Consider the following 22954-nt stretch of genomic DNA (forward strand, 5'->3'; position numbering starts at 1 on the left):
CTTCTTTGCCACTCTCCTTCTTTCAGACTTCAAACAATAACTGTCTGTGTGTATCTTCAAGTCACTTGACAACTTACAGCAATCCCATGAATTTCATAAAGTTTTCTCAGGCAAGGAAAACTCAGAAGAATTGTGATTGCCTTCCTCAAAATATAAACCATGGCACCTAGTATTCCTTGGCAGTCCCCCATCCAAGTACTAACCAGGCATGACCCTGCTTAGCTTCCAAGTTTTCAGGGTATTTCAGAGTATTTAGGCTGCTAACATCAACAGTACTTGTTTCCATTCTGAGATCAGACATGCAATCCATCCAGCACCTCATAACCCCTAAGCTTGTGCCTCTTGTTTAAAGTAGCTCTTGTGTGTCTCTACATCTGAGTACTTTTTAAAAACACAATGTGTTGTGTGTGTTTTTAAGTAGTGGAAAAGAAACTGTTTTGGACGCTAGGATTTGTTTCATGATGACAGTTTCCGGCCTCTCACTGCTGAACATCCTCCGTCAACTGGAAATTGTACAGATAGGGATCCCTCATACTACTGACCAAAACATAGCAAGTACACTTCCAATGTGGCCCAACTCAATTGTTTACATGTAAATGCCCCCACTTAAAAAAGAGGGGAACAAAAGTTGAGTGTACAATGGGCAGTGGTGTTCTTAGTGTTGGTGTCACTTGGTGCAGATGCTGGGGAAGGAGTGGCAGTTGCAGTGGCCTGCCCTATACCCCTCCCCAGCCACCTGCAGAAACCAGCCAGGAGTCAGCCAAGGCACTGGGGAAAATGTGGGGCAGGCACGCATGCTCAGACCCCTTGTTCTCTGCTGCCTTGTCTCTCTCAGCTGAGTGAGTCAGGGCAGCAGAGAAGGGACAGATGCTGGCAGCTGTTCTGCACACACCCCCACAGCCACAGAAGGGCCCAACCAGGTGTCACTCTTTTTTTTTAAGTGTCACTCAGTGCAGTCCGCACCACCCTAGTGACACCATTGATAATGGGTAGATTTGTTTTGAGTTCTAGGACAGCACACCTTCCAACCTGGTGTGCTCCTGATGTTTTGAAATACAATCTCTATCGCCCTCACCAGTATGGCCAATGGACAAGCTGGCTGGGAAGTATATGAGTTCTGTTCCTGCACACCCAGAGGGCTCTGGATTCTGCTAAAATGAAAACATTTTGAAATGGACTGCATGGGAGGAACCTCTGTGCCTCCAACAGAGCTAGATGATGCATCTCTTATCAAAGCCTAGAAATGATGGGCAAAGCCACAGCTGCTACCTAACCCTTTGCTTTCAAAGAACAGAAATGCTCTTTTTTTAATATGGTTAATCTAACTCTATTTAACCTTTGATATTTATTGCTAGAAACCCAGATAAAGCTTCCTGTCGTAATGAAATTCTAATACCCTTTCCTCTTTTTAAATTCTTCTGTTCTGAGTCTCCTGTGTTCTGTGGCCATGTTTCCTAAATTAACCATGCCCTCTGTTGAAAGAAATGTCTTTTGACATGCTCTCTTTCAGTTTAATTGAGCTGTTCTTTAACTCTTCCATTATGAATAATGGAAACCAGGTGGTAGCTGCTTGACATTTTCCAAGAATGGCTTCTTACAGGGGGAAAAAACACACAGCAAGGATGTGAGCAGAACAAGAAAATGATATTTCTGAAAAATACTGTCAAATGTTCCTGAAACCAACTTTTGTTTTCCATTAATCATGAGGGGAAATTTGTACATAGCCAGCCCATTTCAATTGGCTTGTAGCAAAAATATTTGTTATCTCTTCTCTAAAGCCTACGCATATGCTTCAAACATTACTAAACTATTCACCAAGTGTGGGAGCATGATATTAGTAGGCAAAAGAAGAGCAAAGGAAAAGTAACCTTGCATCAGTACAACTGACCCTTGGCTCAAAGACTCCCTAAGTATGGTTAGGTCCAGTGGCATAGCATAAGAGGACAAAAATTGAGCATTGCTCCTTAAACAATTATTCCATCCCCCCATATGATTTTCCCCCTTTAGTTTCCAAATTTCTAGCCTTGCAAAGAGTGAGACATTGAAAATTGTTCACACCTAGAACTCTTATATTTGCTATGTTCACATTATTTTGACATCTTTCTTGTTACTGTGTGCCTTCAAGTCATTTCCGACTTATGGTGACCATAAGGTGACCCTACCATGGGGTTTTCTTGGCAAGATCTGTTCAGAGGAGGTTTGTCCTTGCCTTCCCCTGAGGCTGAGAGCATGTGACTTACCCAAGGTCATCCAGTGGGTTTCAGGGCTGAGTGGGGAATTGGCCCCAAGTCTCTACAGTTGTCCAACTCTCAAACCACTACATCACACTTTTTTTTTGAAACCCCAAACTGTATTTCTAAATGCTCAGCTAACATTTTAAGTTACTGGAAAGTTAGAAATCTAAGGATTGAAGGAGAACTCCTATTTGGTTGAAGCAGAATTCCTATTTGGAAGGGCAATGCTGTCATTTTGACCCTCTCCATCTTACTCCATTCCTGTTTCAGCCAGGGATAGGATGCTACTCACAGTCTTATGCTTACTGACCAGAGTTTCAGTGGTGGTGGTGATCCCTATGTGGCAGAAGACAGAATAATTGGCACCATGAAGCCACACGGGGATGTAAGTGTAACCCACATGTTGCTAGTTAGAAAGTACAGGGATAATGAAATGATTCAAGATTAAAATCAAGAAATATCCACCAGAGTTTGACCCTTTCATCATTGTTTTCTGAGCCTTTCTCCACTCCTGCATGAAATGCCACTTCATTCTCTTTTCAGAAATCTGTGTTTTTACTCTTAAGACTGCCTTTCCTCAATAAAAGGTAAAGGTAAAGGTATTCTCCATTGACAAGATTGTCAAGTCATGTCTGACTAAAGGAGGCGGTGCTCATCTCCACCGAAGAGCCAGCGTTGTCAGAGACTACTCTGTGATCTTGTAGCCAGCATGATTGCACAGAACACTGTTTACCTTCCCACCAGAGTGGTACCTGCGCCATACACGGACTCATTATAGGTGGCTTTCAGCTTATGCTAAAACCGCCTGGCAAAGGGGAGAATGGCCACACAGCGAGCACAAGCCCCATTATATCCAATGGGGCTCGAGCATATGTGCTTTTTGCCTTACATGGGGGGTGGGGTCCAGAATGGATCCCCCACATAAGGCAAGGGCCCACTGTACTTGCAATTGCATGCTTTCAAACTGCTAGGTTAGCAGAAGCTGGGACTAGTGATGGGAGCTCACCTCATCATGCGGCAACAAACTGCCAACCTGCCGATCTTGCAATCAACAGAGTCAGTGTCTTAACCACTTGAGCCACCGCATCCCTGCCTTTCCTCAATCCAATGTAGAAATAATTACAGAATCATAGCATATATAGCATATTGAAACTAAATTAGAAGGGCAGAAATATATTTGCCCAAGGAAACCACAGCCATAAATTCATAGAGCCATATAAGCATAGAGTTGGAAGGAGCTTCATGGACAATTGAGTTCAACCCCCTGCTCAGTGCAGGATCTCCAGTTAAAGATTCCCTGGCAAGTAGCTGTCCAGTCTCTTTTTGAAGACCTTCAGAGACAGAGACCCTGCCACCTCTTTAGATGATTGGTTCCATTACCAAACTACTCGTACTATCAAGACGTTCCTTTTAATGTTCAATCAAACCCTATTCTCTTGTAACTTCAGACCATTAGACCTGATCCCATCCTCTGCAGCAGCAGAAAACAGGTCTGTCCTCTCCTTTGTGTAGCAGCCCTTGGGGTATTTAAAGAATGAAGTCATGTCATTCCTCAGTCTTTTCTTCACCAAGCTGAACAAGCCCAGCTCCTTCAACTTTTCCACATAAATTTTGTTCTCCATATCTTTTATCGTGTTTGTTGCCCTTCTCTGGACCCACTCCTACATGTCACTGTATGGGTTCACCTTCAAGTCACCTGTTGCATTATTGCAACCTCATGAATGTCAGAGTTTTCTTAGCAAGGAATGGGATTTTGCCAGTTCCTCTGAAATATAGCCAACAGCACCTGATATTCATTGGTAGGCTCCCATCCAAGTACTAACTCAAGACTGAGCCTGCTTAGCTTCCAAGATCAAACAGGACCTCATGTCTTTAGGGTATTTAGGCCCAATTCTTTTTAAAAATGAGGCACCCAGAACTGGAGACAATATTCCAATTGAGGCCTGAACAGTGCAGAATATAGCAAGACCATTAGTTTCCTCAACCGTCAACCTGGAAACCATTCTTCTAGTAAGGCATGCTAAAATAGCATCCTCCTTCTTTGCTGCATTATCACACTGCTAGCTCAAGTTCAACTTATTATCAACAATAATCCTAAGGTACTTTTCACATGTTGTACTGCTGATCCATGTATCCCCCATACTATACCTGTGCATTTTGTTTTTACAGCCTAAATGCCACCCATCCCATCATCCCCTGCCTGCTCCTTCAGTCTGATTCTGGCCCCAGTGACCCCCTGTGACCTTTCCCATCATCCCCTGCCTGCTCCTTCATCCCGATAAAGGATGACAGAGGGGGCAGGGAAGGAGGACAGCGTCCAGAGCCCCACTGAGCATGCCCAAAGGTGCCAATTCGAATCGTTGAACCCTCTGGTGTGGTAATACAATGTGCACTCACCACACTTTGCTTGAATCCACATCACGTGACTTGTCTGGAATCGAACTGACTTCACTTCCCCCTCGATTCGGTAGGGCAACGGAAAGGCAACCAGGTGTGGTAGAACACCACATTTTAACATGAATTCACATTGCTAGACAGGAGTGACTCCAGATCTGGTGTGAAAAAACATCACTTTTGCCTTGCTAGAACAGGAGTGACTGCAGATCTGAGCTGCAAACCCCCTACGTATGATAAGGCTCCAGGTCTCAAGTCCCTGCTCAGCCACAGAAAGCTCTTAGGTGACCTGGGGCAAGTCATGCTCTCTTACCCTCAGAGGAAAGCAATGGCAAACCACCTCTAAAAATGCCTTAAAGACCTATGATAGGTTTATTTGTGGACTTTCTTTATAATGGCATTTCCATGTGAGGATAGCTATAGCTGTGGAATATCTGCCTGTTATCAATCTGTAAGAGGAAAAGTGACAGAGGGAGAAAGGTGGCAAGCAGGGGACAGCCTAAGACATTATGCAATCTAGGGAAAAGGAAGAATTGGCAGTTTCTTTCTTTCCATTATAGAAGTGAATGGGATTGACAGTTGAGTTTTACTTCAGGAATGGCAACAGGTTGGTACTGCTATCACATATGAAGCAGATACTGTATGGATGAAATCAGATGGTTTAATATACACAGAACTGCCCTCCAATAAAGCAGATCAGCCAGGAAGGTTAAGAGGAAAAACCAGTCAGGAAAACTGCCATTGCTGCATTCTACCATCATTAGCCACCTTAAGAGTTCCCTAATACTAGGTCCAGGGTTGAAGACAAGTACTGTGTAGCATTAATTTCCAGAGTCTTCACAAAATACAGTATATTCTCTTCACTAATAGCATGTTTTTGCTTAGAAGTCAGTTCACATGACACATTCCCCCAGTGGATATTTTAAAACTGTGTGAGAGATTGTAAGATACATCGCCTTTCCATACACTGGATGTGTAGTGGAGGGGCAGGGAAATAGTCTGTAATTGCCTCCCAATAAAAAGAGAGAAATGAAGGTGGGGGGGAACAGTGGCAGCTTAATGCATTCCAAGAAAGGAGTTCATGAATTTGTTGAACAGTGGAAGGAGGAGATAGAGAAGAACAATGTTGCCAGATGAGACAGATATATTATTTGCAATTAAACTGAATGGCCAAAAAAGGTGGGGGAAGAGAAGTCAAAGGACGTCGCTCTGCCATTCCAGAAACTGTGTCACAGGGAATATCTAGTTGGTGCCTATGACACTTGTAGAACCCTCGTTAGCCACGGATATACAGATTTTTGTGAGCTGCCTTGGGGGATCTTTGGATCCGAAAGACAGGATATTAATTAACTAAGCAGAAGGAGCTGTCTTACACAGAGTCAGACCAATTATTCATGTAACCCAGATCTGTCTATGCTGACTGGCAGGAGTTCTCCAGGGTCTCAGGCAGAGCTCTTTCCTAGCCTGCTACCTGAAAAACCTTTAAATGGATGTGCCAGGGATTGAAGCTGGGACTTTATGTATGCAAAGCATGAGCTGTGCTGGCCCTCAGCCATGGCCTCTCTCCTCTGTGTGCTACAGTCACAGGAGTAACAAATGCACTGGGGGGGTGGGCTGCATTCCCCAAAGACAAAATATTTTTATTTGGAGAACTCTGAAAATATGAAACCTTGCCAGAGCTTGGAAACTTTACTTTGTTAGACTACAGTTCCCAAAAACCCCAGTCAGCATGGCCACCTGATCTTTGCCATCCCTACTCATTTGGCAGCTCACTGATATACATAAACATAGTAAAGTCAGAAGTCATGGTGGAAACTGTTAGGGCGTGGAAAGACGCGCTGTGTCCACCACAACCACCTACAGAGTTGAACCACGTCAACAGGATGCCAGGGAGAAGGAATCTGAAGAAATGTCTGCAAAGGTATTCAGGCCAAGAAGAAAAATATTCCTTCACCACTGCAAACAGCCTTAAGCTCCCGGCTTGAGAAATAACAAGAGCACTTCAAGCCTTTACTCTACATGAGGGCTTTACTAAATAAGTTACTTTAATAAATAAATTATTTTGCCAACCAAACAACCATAACAACAAAACAGAGAGGCAGTTACTCTAACACCAACCGTCATAACTGACACTCTCTCTCAGAAGGACAGCATCAACATTCCATAATGCAAGTGTCAACTGTCAACTTCCACTGGAACTGTAATAGGTTCCGCTACAGCTCTATCTTGTGGTCACATACATGTCATTTCCGTTTGACTATAGTTCCCAAAAACCCCAGTCAGCATGGCCACCTGATCTTTGCCATCCTTACTCATTTGGCAGCTCACTGATATACATAAACTTAGTAAAGTCAGAAGTCATGGTGGAAACAACCCAGCCAAACCACCCCTTGTTTGTTGTTGGAATCCAGTCTGTTGTGAGTTTGGACTTTCATGGTATCTGCTGTTCTCTCATAAACCAGATAAACAGGGTTAGCTGTGGAGAGCTGCAGGACTGCAACTAAGTACCTGGCCACACCTTACTTTTCATTTTCTGCAGGGCAGGAATCTTCAGCCCTTCAGAGGCAACTAGTGCACCTCCCAGGAGCTCTAACTAGTATAGCCGATGGTGGAGAATGATGGGAACTAAGCCTCAACATAGTGATATTGCATTCCCAAAGTCAATACCACATTACCTCCTATCCCATCCCACAAGGATGGTTGAATCACTCATATACCAAAGTCACTATTTTAGCACAGTCTTCTTTTTATAGTTGAGTGTGTAGGATTGGGACTCAAGGAGATCAGGGTTCAGATCCCCGCTTGGCCGTGGAAACCTACTGAGTGACCTTGGGAAAGTCACACACTCTCAGCCTCAGAGGGAGACAATGTATTATTAACCTTTATTTATAAAGCGCTGTAAATTTACACAGCACTGCACATACAATCTTTTTAATTAGATGGTTCCCTGCCCTCAGGCTTACAATCTAAAAAGACAATGGCAAACTTTCTCTGAACAGATCTTGTTAAGAAAACCCCATGATAGAATCATTTTAGGGTTGCTCTAAATTGGAAATTGTCAGCAGGCACACAACAACAGTGTGTGTCAAACTGAAGCCTTCCCCAGTTCAATAAGGACAAATAAAGGGTAATAAAAACTTTAACACTTTATAGCAGAACTGTGGTCCTCCAGATGTTATTGGACTACAATGCTAACCATCCTTTGCCATCAGCAATGCTAGCTAGAGCGGATAGAAATTGCAGTCCAACAGTGACCACGCTTTCCATAAGGGTAACAGATTGTGACATGAGTTTTTGTAGCAACAGCCTACTTCATTAGAAGGGGAAGTGGTCCAGTGATTTGTCTCTCAAGTCGCTGGTTTTGGCACCTCGGTTTTGGAACACCTTTTCCCTGGAGGTCTGATTGCTCCCAACACTAGTTTCTTTCAGCAACAAGTCAAAACATGGATTTTTATTAAAGTCCGGGGGGGGGGGGGAGGTCATTTATTTTTAAATGTGTTATGTATGTGGTTTTGAAGTGCTGTACCCTTTTAAATCATTTTAACCTCTTGATTTGTTTAGTATGTTTCTGTCTTACTTAAATGATTTTATTATTTTAATCTGGGAGTGTTTTTAGATTGTTTAAATTGTTTTATATGTATGACACCTTGAGGTCGCATAAGGAGGATATTAAGGATATTAATAAATGGGGGGAAATTAAAGTCAGCAAGCTAAAATGCTGCAAAGAAAGAGCACTAAAAGGGCTGGTTAGCAAAATCTGCCTCAGCTGTTAACAATGTAAATACTTCTAGAACATGGCCACATAGCCCGAAAAACCCACAAAAAACTATGGATGCCGGCCATGAAAGCCTTCGACTTCACAATGTAAATACTTGCAGGGGGGGGGGGGATATCATTTACATGCAGATTACCAAAGAGCCTCACTCTCTCTCTGCAACATTTCATCCCAGTCAGAGCTTGTCTCCCCTCCAGAACTGCTCCAAATTGTATGGAGCCTTTATCATTTTCTTACACTATGCTTTTCACACCCAGTATCAGGATATCTGGCTATGTTTTACTCTCTTTAGCTTTTAGTCACTTTCTTTCCTCCAATTTTATTCATTAGTATTTGATAATTAGAAAAAGCAGTACTGAAGTTCAATGCTTCCTTGGAAGACACTACACCATCATCACCTCATTTTAGAGCTTGTTCTCAATGAACCCATCTAAAGCAGGGCTTGGAATGATGTGACCCACCAGGTGTTGTTGTACTGCAACTCCCTGCATTCCTCAGTGTTGATTATGCTAACTAGAGCTACTGAGAGCCACATAAAAAACATCTGGAAGGGTACATGAATCCTGCTTCTGAGCCAAAGAAATCCATGTGCTTATCAAACTTATCAAACAAGTGCAAACTGGATTCAAATTCTAATGCAATCAAATGTAGATGCCATCTTAATATGTGCTGCATGGTTTTCAACAGAACTCAGTTATTCATCTGTCTTCATTCCAGTGCAGCTGGCTATGTGCAAATGCTTCTTAAAACATTATTGCAGCTGAACTGGAGATTATAAGAAATGGATATGGTTAATTCCCTAGTTTGTATAACATGTTTAGTCCTTCGAATCTAGTCTTTCCCTAAATTAGGTACTGGTTTTTTTAAAGTTCCAAACCGACAAAATATGTGTTTTTCCATTTCTTCTGAGAAAGATACAAATAATAATAAATTAAGTATCAGATGGAGCTAATGATCACCAAAAATTCTAGAAATCTGGAGGAAAGTGGGAGAGGTGTTCAGCAGTGAAAATGAAATTGGGCTGCCTCATTTTAAACTGACATGATTACTGACCAACCCCTTTCTCTACACCCCAGTAATTTTTTTAAAGCTCAACATTTGTTATGAAATGATCAATTCTAAATGCATGTGAAGAAATTCATATTGGTGTCTGATAATAAGAAGTGTTATGTGGAAGAATCAGAATATAAGCAGCACTGTCTTAAAGGAGACAGAGGCTTATGTCAGCTCTGTTCTCACATTTAACTGTTTATTCAGAAAAGTAAATTCACACAGGCTTCTAGACAAAGAAATTTCTCCTTGTCTTGCTTATGCCATTATCAGCCACTGTGCTATTTATTACAGAGGCTGGAAAAGTTACTTTTTTAGACCATAGGTGCCAGAACTATGGCTGCTGCGTTTCTGACTGAAAAATATTCCCCCACTGTCACCACTAGGCTGACAACATTCTCAGTTCCCTTATGTTGGGAACCTGGGCCACTGGCTTCCCGTCATATGAAGATGTGTTCTCTTAAAACCAAAAGTGCTTTCAAAGATGCTTTCTCGCCATCCCTAGCTAGAGGTAAATCACAGGCCTTTAATGACTTCTAGCAAGTTCATGAGAACATGAAAAGCATAAAGACGATGGAAGCTTGCAATGTAATTCACAGAGGGAATTGCCAATCCATTAGCTCATATGTTCTTTATCAAGACAATAAAGCAGGCAGTGTTATATCAACTCTTGGATGAAACTCACTACCTTAGGCATTGTCTGTGCAGTGTCCTCTTTGCTGCTTGCATATGTTGGGAACAGGAGGCATGTTTCTACAGAAGTTTTACCTCTACCTACCAGGATATTTCCACATCTAGGATTGAAAATCTTCCCTATGTAAATTATACAAGTTTCCTTCTTATTTTGTCTGCTTTTCACATCTGCAAGTACATGCCAGAAGTCATCCAAAGTGCGTGTGTATGTATGTAGAGGGGTGAAGAATGGTTTCATCAATATGCTGATACTAGGAGTTGTATTTATCCTCCCTTTGCACTGGGCATGGGAAGGTCATTCCTGAATGGCTGCATGAATCAGTAGATTGGAAGAAAGTATGTTAAACGATAGGAGCCAGCATGGTGTAGTGGTTTGAGCACTGGACTGACTTTTGGGACCAAGGTTCAAATCCTGGCTTAGTGATCCTAAGGTGATCCTGGGCAAGTCACACTCTCTCAGCCTCAGAGGATGGAATAGGCAAACCCTCTCTGAAGAAACTTGCCAAGAAAACCCCATGATAGGTTTGCCTTAGGGTCCCCATAAGTTGGAAACTTGAAGACACACAACAACAACACAAAAAAATGAAATGAAACTTCACATGGTAGAGTTACTAATCCTGAGAAAATCTGCTTAGATATTGAGAGGTGGTTGAATTACCCATTCTTAAGAAAAATTTCATAGCTTGGGAATGTTCCTGAGTCCAGTATTACTTCTAAATACCGTAGTGACTGACATAGCCAAGAATATGTTCTTTAGATGGCCATCACTCCACTTTGTGAAGGCATGGCCACTGTTGTCCATGCACTGATGATTTCCCTAGTGGACTACTGCAAAGTGCTAAGTATAGGGCTGACCTCAAAACAGTTCAGAAATTTCTAAATATGACAGCCTGTTTTTAAGCTGGAGTAAGACACTAGCTGCATAGAAGTCTACTTTCTAAAATGTAAACTAGGTACCACTTTGATTCTGATTCAAGTTTCAGGTGCTGTTTTCAACTTTTAAATGACATGAATGCAAAGTATTTTAGATATATGGCCCTCCCAATGCAGGATTATGTGGCCCTCCAAATACAAGACTGCAACTCCCATCAGTCCTCATCACTGGCTATGCTGGCCAGGGTCCATAGGAGCAACAGTTCAATAATGGAGGTCCACTCATACCCTACCACTGCCTCAGGCAGTACTTTCTCCTATATACCGTATTTTCCGGCGTATAAGACGACTGCGCTGTATAAGACTACCCCTCTTCCAACGCACACCAAATAAAAATTAAACAAACATCGGTTTAATTCAAATGCTTATGACATGCAGGTACATAGCAGGAAAACGTGTTGTATACAAATCCTGCTTGGATTGGTCAGCTCTCCCTGCCTGCCTAGCCCTCCCTGTCTCCAAGACTATTAGAGCGGTAACGCAAACACGGCTCTTTTTTCCATACCCCAGGCGTCCCGGACACCTGCAGCTTGCTCCACCTTTCACTTACACCTTCCCAGTGAGGCACCCCCTCACCTTGTCATCGAGACAGCGTTAAGTCACTTCTTTCCATGAATCCTGGTGAGTGGATTTTCTTCCACCGTACTTGTACAGCACCACCCTTGCTGCTTTCATATGGTCGCTGCATATGGATGGGAAGCAGCCGTGGCCATTTTTGAGCTCCCCCCACCATATGCAGTAACCGCAGATTCTCCAGTCCAGCTCGGAAGTTTCAGCCCTATAAGACGACCCCCAACTTTTGAGAAAATTTTCCTGGGTTAAAAAGTAGTCTTATACGCCAGAAAATACAGTATATACTCCCCAAAACTGCAGTGAATTAATTGCTGTTGGATGAAATAATCTCTGCGAATGAATTGCTGCTGCTGGATTCCAGGTATTCTCACAGTTGGAACTGAAGAAATCTTTGGGAAAAAACAGAACTTTCAGAATTGGCTTTGGTACTATGGAATTTATCAACATATGATTGCCACCAAGATGAATTAATTGCCAGTTTACATGATTGTGCCTTCCCTGGATTTCCCAGTTGTTGTAGCTTAATCTTTACATGTTTATATCTGTGAAGAACTGCATGACTTTAATCATGAAAGCCAGGTTGAGAGAATCTGGATAAAATTAAAGAGAAAAACAGCAATGATATCATTGTGGAGGTCTATTACAGACTCTCAAACCAGACTGAGAACTTGGATGATGCCTTCCTGGAAAAGATTATATATTCAGAAAGAGATGTAGCAGTAATAGGAAATTTCAATTATCCTGATATTGGTTGCAAGTCACACTATACATGTTTCTAGATCAAGGGAAGTAATAGTACCACTGTATTCTGCTTTGGACAAGCCCCACCTGGAATACTGCCTCCAGTTCTGGGCACCATAATTCAAAAAGGATGTTGAGAAACCGGAGCATGCCCAAAGGAGGGCGACCAAAATGGTGAAGGATCTGGAAACCATGCCCTATGAGGAATGACTCAGGTAGGTGGGAATGTTTAGCCTGGAGAAGAGAAGGTTAACAGGTGATATAATAGCCCTGTTTAAATATTTGAAGGGATGTCATACTGAGGAGGGAGCAAGCTTGTTTTCTGCTGCTCCAGAGAACAGGACCCGGAATAATGGATGCAAACTGCAGGAAAAGAGATTCCACTTAAACATTAGGAGGAACTTCCTGATGGTAAGAGCTGTTCGACAGTGGAAGACACTCCCTCAGAGTGTGGTGAGGTCTCCTTCCTTGGAGGTCATTAAACAGAGGCTGGATGGCCATCTGTCAGGTATGCTTTGATTGTGAGTTCCTGCATGGCAGGGGGTTGGACTAGATGGCCCTTGCGGTCTCTTCCAACTCTACGATTCTATGAAAGCCAAGCATATTCAGACACACATTATAGACTTTAAGAAAGCTGATTTCAGTAAATTTAGGAAAATACTGGGGGTGAGTCTGTAGTCGGGAATATGAAAGAAGAGAGCGCATGGATGGAAGTTTCTTAAATGTAAAATACTGAAGTCACAATTTCAGACAGTTCCAATGAGGTGGGAAAATGGAAAGTGTTTAAAGAAACCAGATGGATAACTAAATAACTTTCAACTGAGCAAAGATGTAAAAGGGGCATGTACAAGATATGGCAAAAGGGAGAAAGAAATTTCAGCAAAGAGGAATTGCAACAACTAGCCCGCATCTGTAGGGAGAAAGTAAAACAACAACAACAACTAAAGTGCAGAATGACCTCAGGCTTGCTAGAGTTATAAACAATAAAAAGGGCTTTTCTGATTATTTCTAATGCAAAAGGAAGAACAAGTAAATGGTACTCAATACCCTCTTTGCCTTGGTCTTCTCCCAAAAGGAAAACAGTGCTAAATCTGGGGGAAATGGAACAGATGATGCAATAGGATAAATGCAGGATAAATGTCTGTCCTGGGCCCAGTGCTATTCTACATCTTTATCAAGGACTTGAATGATAGAATAGAGGGCATGCTTACCAAATTTGCAGATGACACCAAATTAGAAGGGGTAGCTAATATCCCAGAGGATAGGCTCAGAATTCAAAATAACCTTGGTTAGAGAGCAAGGACAAAACTAACAAAAAGTTTCAACAGCGAGAAAGGTAATGTACTACACTTAGGCAAAAAAATGAAATGTACAGATACAGGATGGATGACACCTGGCTAGACAACAGTACATGTGAACTGGATCTAAGAGTCCTAGTACTAGCTGAACATGAATAAGCAGTGTGATGAGGTGGCCAAAAAAGCCAATGCATTTCTGGCCTTATTAACAGAAAAATAGTGTCATGATTGAAAGAAGTAATGGTATTACTCTATTCCACTTTGGTCAGGCCTCACCTGGAATATGGTGTCCAGTTTTGGGTACCACAATTCAAGAAGGATATTGACCAAAAAGTCTGGAAACCATGGTCTATGAGGCCATGGAGCTGGGTATGTTTAATCTGGAGAAGAGAAGTTAGGAGGTGACATGGTAGCCATGTTTAAATATTTGAAAGGGTGTCATACTGAAGATGGAGCAAGTTTGTTTTCTGCTTCTCCAGACACTAGGACACAGAGCAATGGAGGCAGACTACAGGAAAAGAGATACCACCTAAACATTAGGAAGAACTTCCTGACAGTAAGAGCTGTTCAACAGTGGAATACAGTGCCTTCGAGTGTGGTGGTGGTGCCTTTTTTTCTTGAGGGTTTTTAAACAGAGGTTGGATGCCCATCTGTCAGGAATGCCTTGATTGTATATACCTGCATGGCAGGGGGTTGGACTTGATGACCCAACTGTATGATTCTATAATCTTCCTATGTTTCATCTTTCAGAGCAGCTGTTCAGTTATCACTTTTAGGAATGTCTTAGGTTTAAATCTGCAAGTAAAATGATTTAATTTTATTATATGGTTTCATTATTTTGCTGAAATCACATGTGAGTACCACTGTTGGAGAAAAGGCAACAATATAAATTTAAGTATAAATAAATATGTAGAGTTGGCTGAGGTCTGGCAGCATATTTAGCATAATTGCTCAAATCTAGCCTCTAAGATGTAAGGCTACAGTTCCTCTTGGAAGGGCATAATCCAAAAAGAGGCCATTAAAAATTGCCATTCTCTTCTTCCTTACCCAAATCCTGTTAAATTAATCTCCCTCCCAGTATTCTGTAATTTACATAATGCTGTCACACCTGCTGCCAAGACAAGGTCCAAATCCTGGGACACAATACACAGCATTCAAGAGACCATAAAAGCTTTGTCTCTAAGAGACAATTAATGAGGACATCACTTGTTTTTACAAAGCTCAGGGAAAGGATTGGGAGACAGGAGGCAGGGCTTGCAGCATTTGCTGTTAAGTGATGTCCACACTTTGCATCCCATTTTTCAACATCCCAGCATAGCTGCCAGAATTCAAGGAAGCTGACGGAACTTTGACTCAGAAGAGACATCTGGCAGAAAACATGCCATTTGGACTTACAATCTGTGTGCGTTTAATTCATTCCCTGATTTATTTATTTATTTTTATCTCTGGAGGGCAGAAGGATAGGGGAGGAGGGAATTGATAAGGGTAAATTTGCCCATCACAGCCTAATAACACTTGGAAAGTCATAGTGAAATGCTATGAACCACAAATACCCATTGTCTGGGGACAATTCATATTGGGGCAGGGGTAGACCTTTTATAAAATATTCTAGGTCTCTAATGCTCATTGATGGACATCCATAAGATCTATTTAAAAGTCATAGGGCTGTTTAAAATACTCTGCAAAAAAATAGAGTTCTCTTTCTCTCTCTCTCTCTCTCTATATATATATATATACAGATATATATAAAATATAAACAGCTATAAATACAGATATGCACTTGTTGAGAATTAAAAGCACCTCAGTTATTTTCATAGTTCCCAAATATAAAATCCTCACAGTATTTTCCCCCTCCCCTTGCTAATAGTGTCTCATTCCATCTGTCAGGCACTCCAAGTCCATATTCTGTTCTTTGTCACCTACAGGTTCCCCCACCTTCCCTGTTCCTGATTTATATAGTGGTTGCATCATTGCTCAATAAGCCATTGGTTGCAGTACCATCCTGTAGTTTCATGTGGGCACCATTAGGCTGATCAGAGATCCTGTCTTTCACTGCTTGTTCCCGGAGAAGTCTATGGCGGTAGTAGAAGAGGTAGCAGGGAAGCAGAAAGCCCACAAAAGATAAGATGAGGAGGGCAAGGTTCACCTGGGGAGAAAGCAAGGAGGATCAATTCCCCAAGTACATGTAAATTTTCACTAAACATTTGTAAGGATGGTAAGAAATGTCAGTTCAATTCCCTGGCCTGCCCTAAAATGAAAAACTGCATTTGCTTTAATCTAAGTATCATTTCTATATAGAAAAATGAAGACGGGGAATGAAGCTATTAACACTGCCCTATTACGGCACATTCCATCACCAACACCAGCCCCCATATCTGCAGACCAGTGGTTCTTCCAGCTGGCAATTTGTCCCAATTGTCTCAGATCCTTCTGTGTGGCTTCCTGATGATGGTTCTTGCCTCTTTCTGCCAATTTTCCATCCAAACACTTTTCCCACAAAATGGCCCTTTTGTTATTTAAATGCTAGGTTCTATGCTCCAGATCCTGCTTTATGTAGGGTATGTTCAGGTCTTTGAGACTCCTCCTGGACAGACCAAGCACCACACTACATTTCAGCCCTGGGAGGAGGAAGGGACATCAGGAGATTGTGAAGAGAGAGATTGTGAGGTGGTCAGCAGTCACCACTTGTAGCCCTTCCCTTCTGCTGGGCCAACTGCTCTGGTGGGCGGATGGGTGGTTCAAGATTGTGAGGGCATATATTTTTAAAGGCAAGGCAGCTCACTGTAAGGCTTTTCAAGAACATGTATTTTGAAAAGGGTAAGATTAGGGGGGGGGGATCATGATCTAGATCCTAACACTCTTGGTATGCCTTTCAGAGAGTTCTGAAACAGCTCATATGAAAAGCAAATCTACTGTTCTTTGGATAGGGACAAAATACCTTGGCAAAGGAGGTAAAAACCTTGGAAGACTCCTGAATGAACAAAATGTTGTCTTGATTAAAAAAGCAGAAACAGAAAATGCTGCAACAAATACTACCAAGTTACAACACATTTGCCTTATCTGGAATGGCACCAGTTTTGCAACTGCTTTTCAGATGTTTGCAGAAGAATGAATGAATGCATTAACATATGCATCCATGCAGAGGTGAATGAATGTGTGTCACTTTAAACTTTTTGTTTGTTTGTTTGTTTGTTTAAGTAGCCTGATACATACAAAATGTAGCAAGAAAACTGAAGGCTGACACACCATGAACAATTGGCCAATCTAACACTGAATGTGCTGGTACATAGGTCTCTAGGTACAAGTTGTGAAGCCAGATTCACAATGAAAGGAGGAATCCCCTGGGATCACTCTTCAAAAGCAACTTCTCCCATCACCTGGATAAACCATAACTCACCCAAAAGGGATCACCATGCATTGGCCCCACCATAGCCATGAAAAGTGGCTGCTGGAGGAGAGCAAATACAGCACTGATCAATGATTGCAGACCGGTCAGTGTCCCAAAATGATTTGATGGATATCTAGGAATGAGAGAGTGTGTACAGAGGGTGAATTTCAAATAGCCAGAGAAGGTGTTAACAAGCCTTTCCCATACCCACAGCTAGCAATAAAGTGGACACCATTAAGATTGTGTATTATATTTGAGGAAACAGAATCAGTCATTCTGAACTACAGTCGGCCCTTCTTATACACGGATTTTTTATACGTGAATTCAAGCATCCACAGTTTGAAAATACTCTTAAAAAGTATAAATTTCAAATATCAAACCTTGATTTTCAATTTTTTATAAGCGACAACATTTTGCTCTGCCATTATATTTAATGGGTCTTGAGCATACACGGATTTTGTTATCCACGGGGGATCCTGGAACCAAACCCCAGCATATAACAAGGGTCCACTGTATATGAAAGCTGTCTTTGTTCTAAAGACTTCCAAGTCCCAGGGAACTAGGGAACATACAGTTAGGTCTATCAGACAAAAAGATGTGCATGGCAAACTCTTAATAATGAGATGACCAACAACTCTCAGTGAGGAGGAGGAGGAGTTGTGACATTCACTAATACAATGAAACATTTAATCTGACTCTTGATCAAGTTAAATCTTTAGATTCATTTCTGACTCACATTCAGATTTTTTAAAGCCTCCAAGTCAAATTATGACTATGAAGGCTTTAATGAATATGGAGGAATTCTTATCAAAAATCCAATCCACACCAAAGGCATTCAGCCACCTTAGATTTGATAATGGTTCCTTTCCCTGCTTCTCCTCACTCCACTTAGGGAGATTAGCTGCCATGCAAGAAAAAGATGAATAAAGGTATATAAGAGAAGGAGAATGGTTCCTTGACTGTATGACTTCAATACTCTCCTGCTTTCTTTGCCTGTCTCAAAATGAATAAGTGTGAGGGGGAGGGTTAATGTAGTGTCACAGCACGAGACTGTGGGATGGTAATCAAAACTGCCAGTATGTGTGCAACATCCACACATACATATGCACACAGGTGCACACCCCAGCTAAAAAGAATGTTCTTTTACAAACGCCAGTTAATTCTTGTCCACATCCCCATCTGCACCAACATGACAGCAATCTTTCTCTGTAACTCCATAGAGGAATCAGCTAGGAGGTATGAAAAGGAGTTTCTCTTTTCCACCTTTTGTATCCCCTTTTCCTTATGTCTTCCCTTCAAAGTCTCCTCCCCCATGCCTTTGGGCTTTATAAGCACAAGCCTTGGCAGAGGGAGTTGGGGCAGTGTCTGATTGTGACACTAGAAGTGAGATGGAAAGAGGAAACAGAACATCTTTTCTTGGCCCATGGGCCTGAAATAGTGCAAAGTAGACCACAAGCCAGGGATGGGGATTCTTTGGCCTTTCAGACTGTAATGAACTGCCATACCCATCACACCTCAACGTTGGCCAGGCTGTTCAACAACATTTCCCTGCCTCCAGCCCCAAATCCCTAAAGTCCCCCTAAAAGACCCCAGACCCATTTAAAAAAAAAAATCAGGTGATTCCCCCCCCCCCAAAAAAAAGCTGCCAAATGCAAAGTACAACATCCACATATGTCCCAAAATAAGTTTTAAAAAACAACAATTGGCCAAAAATGTTGCATCAGGCACACTGGTGCAGCCTACTATGGAGAGGAATGACCCTATCCCCCTCAACAATTGTCCATCCCTATTGTAGTGAGAAGCATCAAGAGGTTCCAAACAGTGACACAGACTCACACAGCAGCATAAAGGCCTCCACAGGCTGAATGGAAAAAGCCACGAACCATTGTATGAAGGATGAAGGTCAAATACTGTGAAGGAAACAATAAATAAATAAATAAATAAGCAAGCAAGCAAGCAAGCTGGAATTATTACACAAAGAGAAGGACACGGGAAACAGTGTAGGCATGAAAGGTTCACTAAGACAAGCAACAGTGAATTGCCAGAGTTAGGAAATCACTGGCAGCTGACAGCTTCTGTGTCACTGGAGTATGAATCCACTTCTGGTTTTCATCTGAAATTTCAAGGAGCTTTCCAAAATGTTGCCAAAGTATTTGAACTTTTTAAAGTTCAGCTTAAAATACAGAGCAGATTCCCCACCAACCCTGAAATACAAGCCATTAGCTATCACTGGATGAAATATATCAAGGAGCATCACAGTTGAATAAGCAACAGGGCGGAAGTCACCTGCAGATGGAGGTTGTTGATCAGGCAAGTGATACCAAATCCCACTAGCAGCAGATTGGTGATGACAAAGGCACGTATAGCATTGGTTAGCTTCTGTATCTTACGGTAGCGGACTTTAGGTGGCTTTCCTTTCACTACAGTCCTAGGAAGTTAAATGGGAACGATCAGTCATTTCCTCCATCATGCCCCCAAATCATTATTCCCAGACTAGTTATTCTACTGAATGCTAATTTTGGAAGCTCAGAACCTCTCACCTGGCAGGTCCAGCATGGTCTGTATTTCCTGGCCCATCCACACAATCCTTGATGTGCCAGTCCATCACATAGCCAATGAAAGGACAGGTGAGAAGGCACAGTAACTGCATGACACCAAAGATGGAGGAGTAGAAGCTGACTGTCCAGCAAAGAGAAAAGAGGGAAAGGAAATAAGGTCCCTGGCTGAGTGTTCAGTCCCTCAAACTAATCAGGACTGGCCAAGTAGCTAGGGTTGCCATTTCCTGGTTTTGAACGAGACAACCCCAGATTGGGGGTCCAAAATTGTCCCGTCCTGGCTGGACATTTTTGACCCTTCAGTTCCAGATTCCTGCCTTGCTCCAGGCCACATTTTGTCAATCTCCAATCTACTGGAGAAAATACAGCTGGAACAAGGCAGAAAGCCTCCTTCGGCTCCTCCTCCTCAACCACCACCAAAATGGACACCTCTGCTTGCCTCCTCCCCAAAAGACCCAGTGCAGCTGGCAAGGCTTCCCCAGGGCTGGAGGAGGTAGTGGAGGCAGCATCACACTTAGGGTCGAAGCCCTCAGAGGATGTAGCGCAGCTGGAGCCTTGGCTGTGGCCTCCTCCAGCCCTGGAGAAGCCTAGCCGGCCGCGCTGCATCTTCTGGGGCCTTGGCCCCAAGCATGGCAGCGGCACCTCCAGCCCTGGCCAGCATGACTGGCTAAGTCTCCCCGGGACTGGAGGAGGCAGCACAATGCTTGGGACCATGGCCAAGGCCCAGAAAGATCCAGCAGCACAGCAAGGAGGCAGGAGGCCTCCCTGGAACTGAGGTGCAGCCACGCGGGGCCAAGGCCCAACGGATCCAGCAGGGCTATAAGTAAGGCACAACATGAATTTATATTTTTTTAAAATATATTCTTAATGTTTTGGGTGTTTAGTTGGTCATGTCCTCCATTTTTCTTGAATGTCCTACATTTGCCCTACATTTCTCCCAGTTTTGTGCAAGAGAATTATGGCAACCCTACAAGTAGCCTACAAGGAAACACAGTTCTCTGGCACAATAAAGTGCACATTGGACTTCTAGTTGGATAAAGTAATCCAAAGTTGCAGGTTTGATCCCCAAGAGAATCAGTGCTTTGAAAGATACAAACAGACCTACACTAACTTCAAGAAATTGCAGTACATTCACAGTAAAAAAGCAAAAAACCCTGAAAGCACAAGCTGTATTCACAGTATGCAGAGGAATCTTCTAACACCTTGACTTCATGCATCTGAGGAAGTAGACTCAAGTCTATGAAAGCTCATGTTACCAGTGTCTTTCTTTCAGTTACTGTATTTATTCATATAGAAGTCTAGAAATTTTAGTCAAAACTTGACCCAAAAAACCTGGTCAGCTTATCCATGGATCAATGTAAGTACTGTACTTTAAAGGTAAAGATACAGGTAGTCCCTTGACATGAATGTCTAGTCATAACTGACTGTAGGGGGCAGTGCTCATCTCCATTACTAAGCTGAAGGGCCAGTGTTGTCCAAGGACTACTCTGGTGATCATGTGGCCAGCATGACTGCACCGAACACTGTTACCTTCCCACCAAAGTGGTACCTATTTATCTATTTTCATTTGCATGCTTTCAAACTGCTAGGTTGGCAGAAGCTGTGACTAGTGACAGGAGCTCACCCCATTATGCAGCATTCTGGCCTCGAACTGCCAACCTGCTGATCTTCCTATCGTCAGAACTGGCATCTTAGCCATTGTACTTTAACTCTTATCAAAAAGGAAACCATCTCCTTCTCTGAGACAAATGGTGGAAGACAAGTGCTTAGATAGTCCCAGGGTCATCTAAATGAAGCACAAACTCTCTCTACTCTTCACTGTGGCACCAACTTTGACCTTTTTGGATGTCTGGTTGACAAAATGGTGGAAATGGTGGAAGTGGCAGTTCTTTGGCACTTCTCCTCAAAGAAGCATTGAGAGGCTTTAAATAAGACATTTATGAATGTCAGCTTTTCTGGGTTAAAATCAAACAAAGTTATCATATTAAAGTTAAAGGTTATAATAACTGCTAATGTAGTCACCATTTTCTTTACTCTGCCTTTTCACCTTTTGTGACACGTGTACACATTTTCTTAGCCCCGCTTGGGGCTAGTCGTCTCTCCGACACATTGCATAGCCACAATTTACCATAGTTCCCTCCTGATCCACTCTGTCTTTAGGATGAACATAAACAGTTATGCCTGCCATAATTTTGCAAGACTTACATAATTGTGGCAGGCATAACTGTTTGTGCTCACCCTAAAAACAGAGTGAATCAGGAAGGAACTATGGTAAATTGTGGCTATGCACCACCTCTCTATGCAAATGGTTCCACTACCAAACCACTCTCACTGTTAATCAGTTCCTTCTATTGTCCATTAGAAATCTATCCTCCTGTAACTTAAAACCATTAGACCTAGTTCTACCCTCAGAGGCAGCAGAGAACCTGCCTGAATCCTTCCTCTTTGTGGCAGTCCTTGAGGTATTTAAAGTGTGATCATATCATCCTTGTCTTCTCTTCACCAAGCTGAATATGCCCAGCTCCTACAACCTCTTCTATGTTTTGTTTTCCATACTTCTTATCTTCCTCCTTGTCCTTCTCTTCACTCTCTCCAGCTTGTCTATATTCTTTCTAAAACAACGTGGCCAGAACTAAACACAGTCATCCAGATGAAACCTGACCAGTGAAGAATATAAGGGTAATATTACTACCCTCAGCTTCCAAACTATGCTTCTATTAATGCAGGCGTTGGCCGGTTACACACCGGCACTTGGGACGTCCGCAGGACGTCCCATTTTTAAAAAGGGGTGTCTCTTCTAGACGCCCCTGGGTCTAATACGGACTCTGTCCGAACAATATGGCGCCGGCCGTTCCACACGTCCGGCGCCATCTTTACGTATCGGACGCATAGCGTCCGAACGTGTCGCGGTGCCTATGATGTCGCGAATGCGCCAGCGGTGCCTCGCAACGTCATAGAGGCGCCGCAAGAAGGAGCTCCATTTTGGAGCTCCTTTTTTGCTCCGCGCGGTGTGGCTACTACGGCTCCCGCACGGAGCAAGCGGCGGTCTATAACCCGCCTAAGATAGCATTTGCCTTCTTTGCTGCAGCATCACCCTACTAGCTAATGATCAATTTGTAATCAGCAATAATCCCATAGTCCTTTTCACATGTAGTACTGCTGAGACAAGTATCTCCCAGCCTATTTTTGTGGCCTAAAGGTAGAATTTTGCATTTATCTCTGTTGAATTTCATTTTATTACCGGACAGATTGCTGTTGTTTGCAGCAGTGACAATAAATTTCTGCTCCTTTGGTACTCATCTTACCATACCCATTGACTC

At 42.6% G+C, this 22954-nt stretch overlaps 1 protein-coding gene across 3 annotated transcripts in view; it reads right to left on the bottom strand.

Annotated features, from left to right (window-relative positions):
• Positions 1-11433: 11433 nt before the first annotated feature.
• Positions 11434-22954, bottom strand: part of SLC43A1 (solute carrier family 43 member 1) — a 34423-nt gene continuing 22902 nt past the window's right edge. For 2 of the 3 annotated variants that reach the window (XM_089520612.1, XM_089520613.1), the window contains exons 11-15: positions 19620-19758; positions 19366-19507; positions 18916-18989; positions 17089-17212; positions 11434-15837 (exon numbers count right to left, since the gene is read on the bottom strand). In XM_089520612.1, the coding sequence (XP_089376738.1) occupies positions 15643-15837; positions 17089-17212; positions 18916-18989; positions 19366-19507; positions 19620-19758 (674 nt within the window). In that variant the 3' untranslated portion in view covers positions 11434-15642. The remainder of the gene's footprint in view (positions 15838-17088; positions 17213-18915; positions 18990-19365; positions 19508-19619; positions 19759-22954) is intronic. The other variant, XM_089520614.1, reaches the window with a different exon arrangement.

This window comes from Sceloporus occidentalis, unplaced genomic scaffold (genome assembly GCF_023333645.1).
Source record: "Sceloporus occidentalis isolate IW3139 unplaced genomic scaffold, rSceOcc1.0.p SCAF_4, whole genome shotgun sequence".
Taxonomy (NCBI): Eukaryota; Metazoa; Chordata; class Lepidosauria; order Squamata; family Phrynosomatidae; genus Sceloporus; species Sceloporus occidentalis.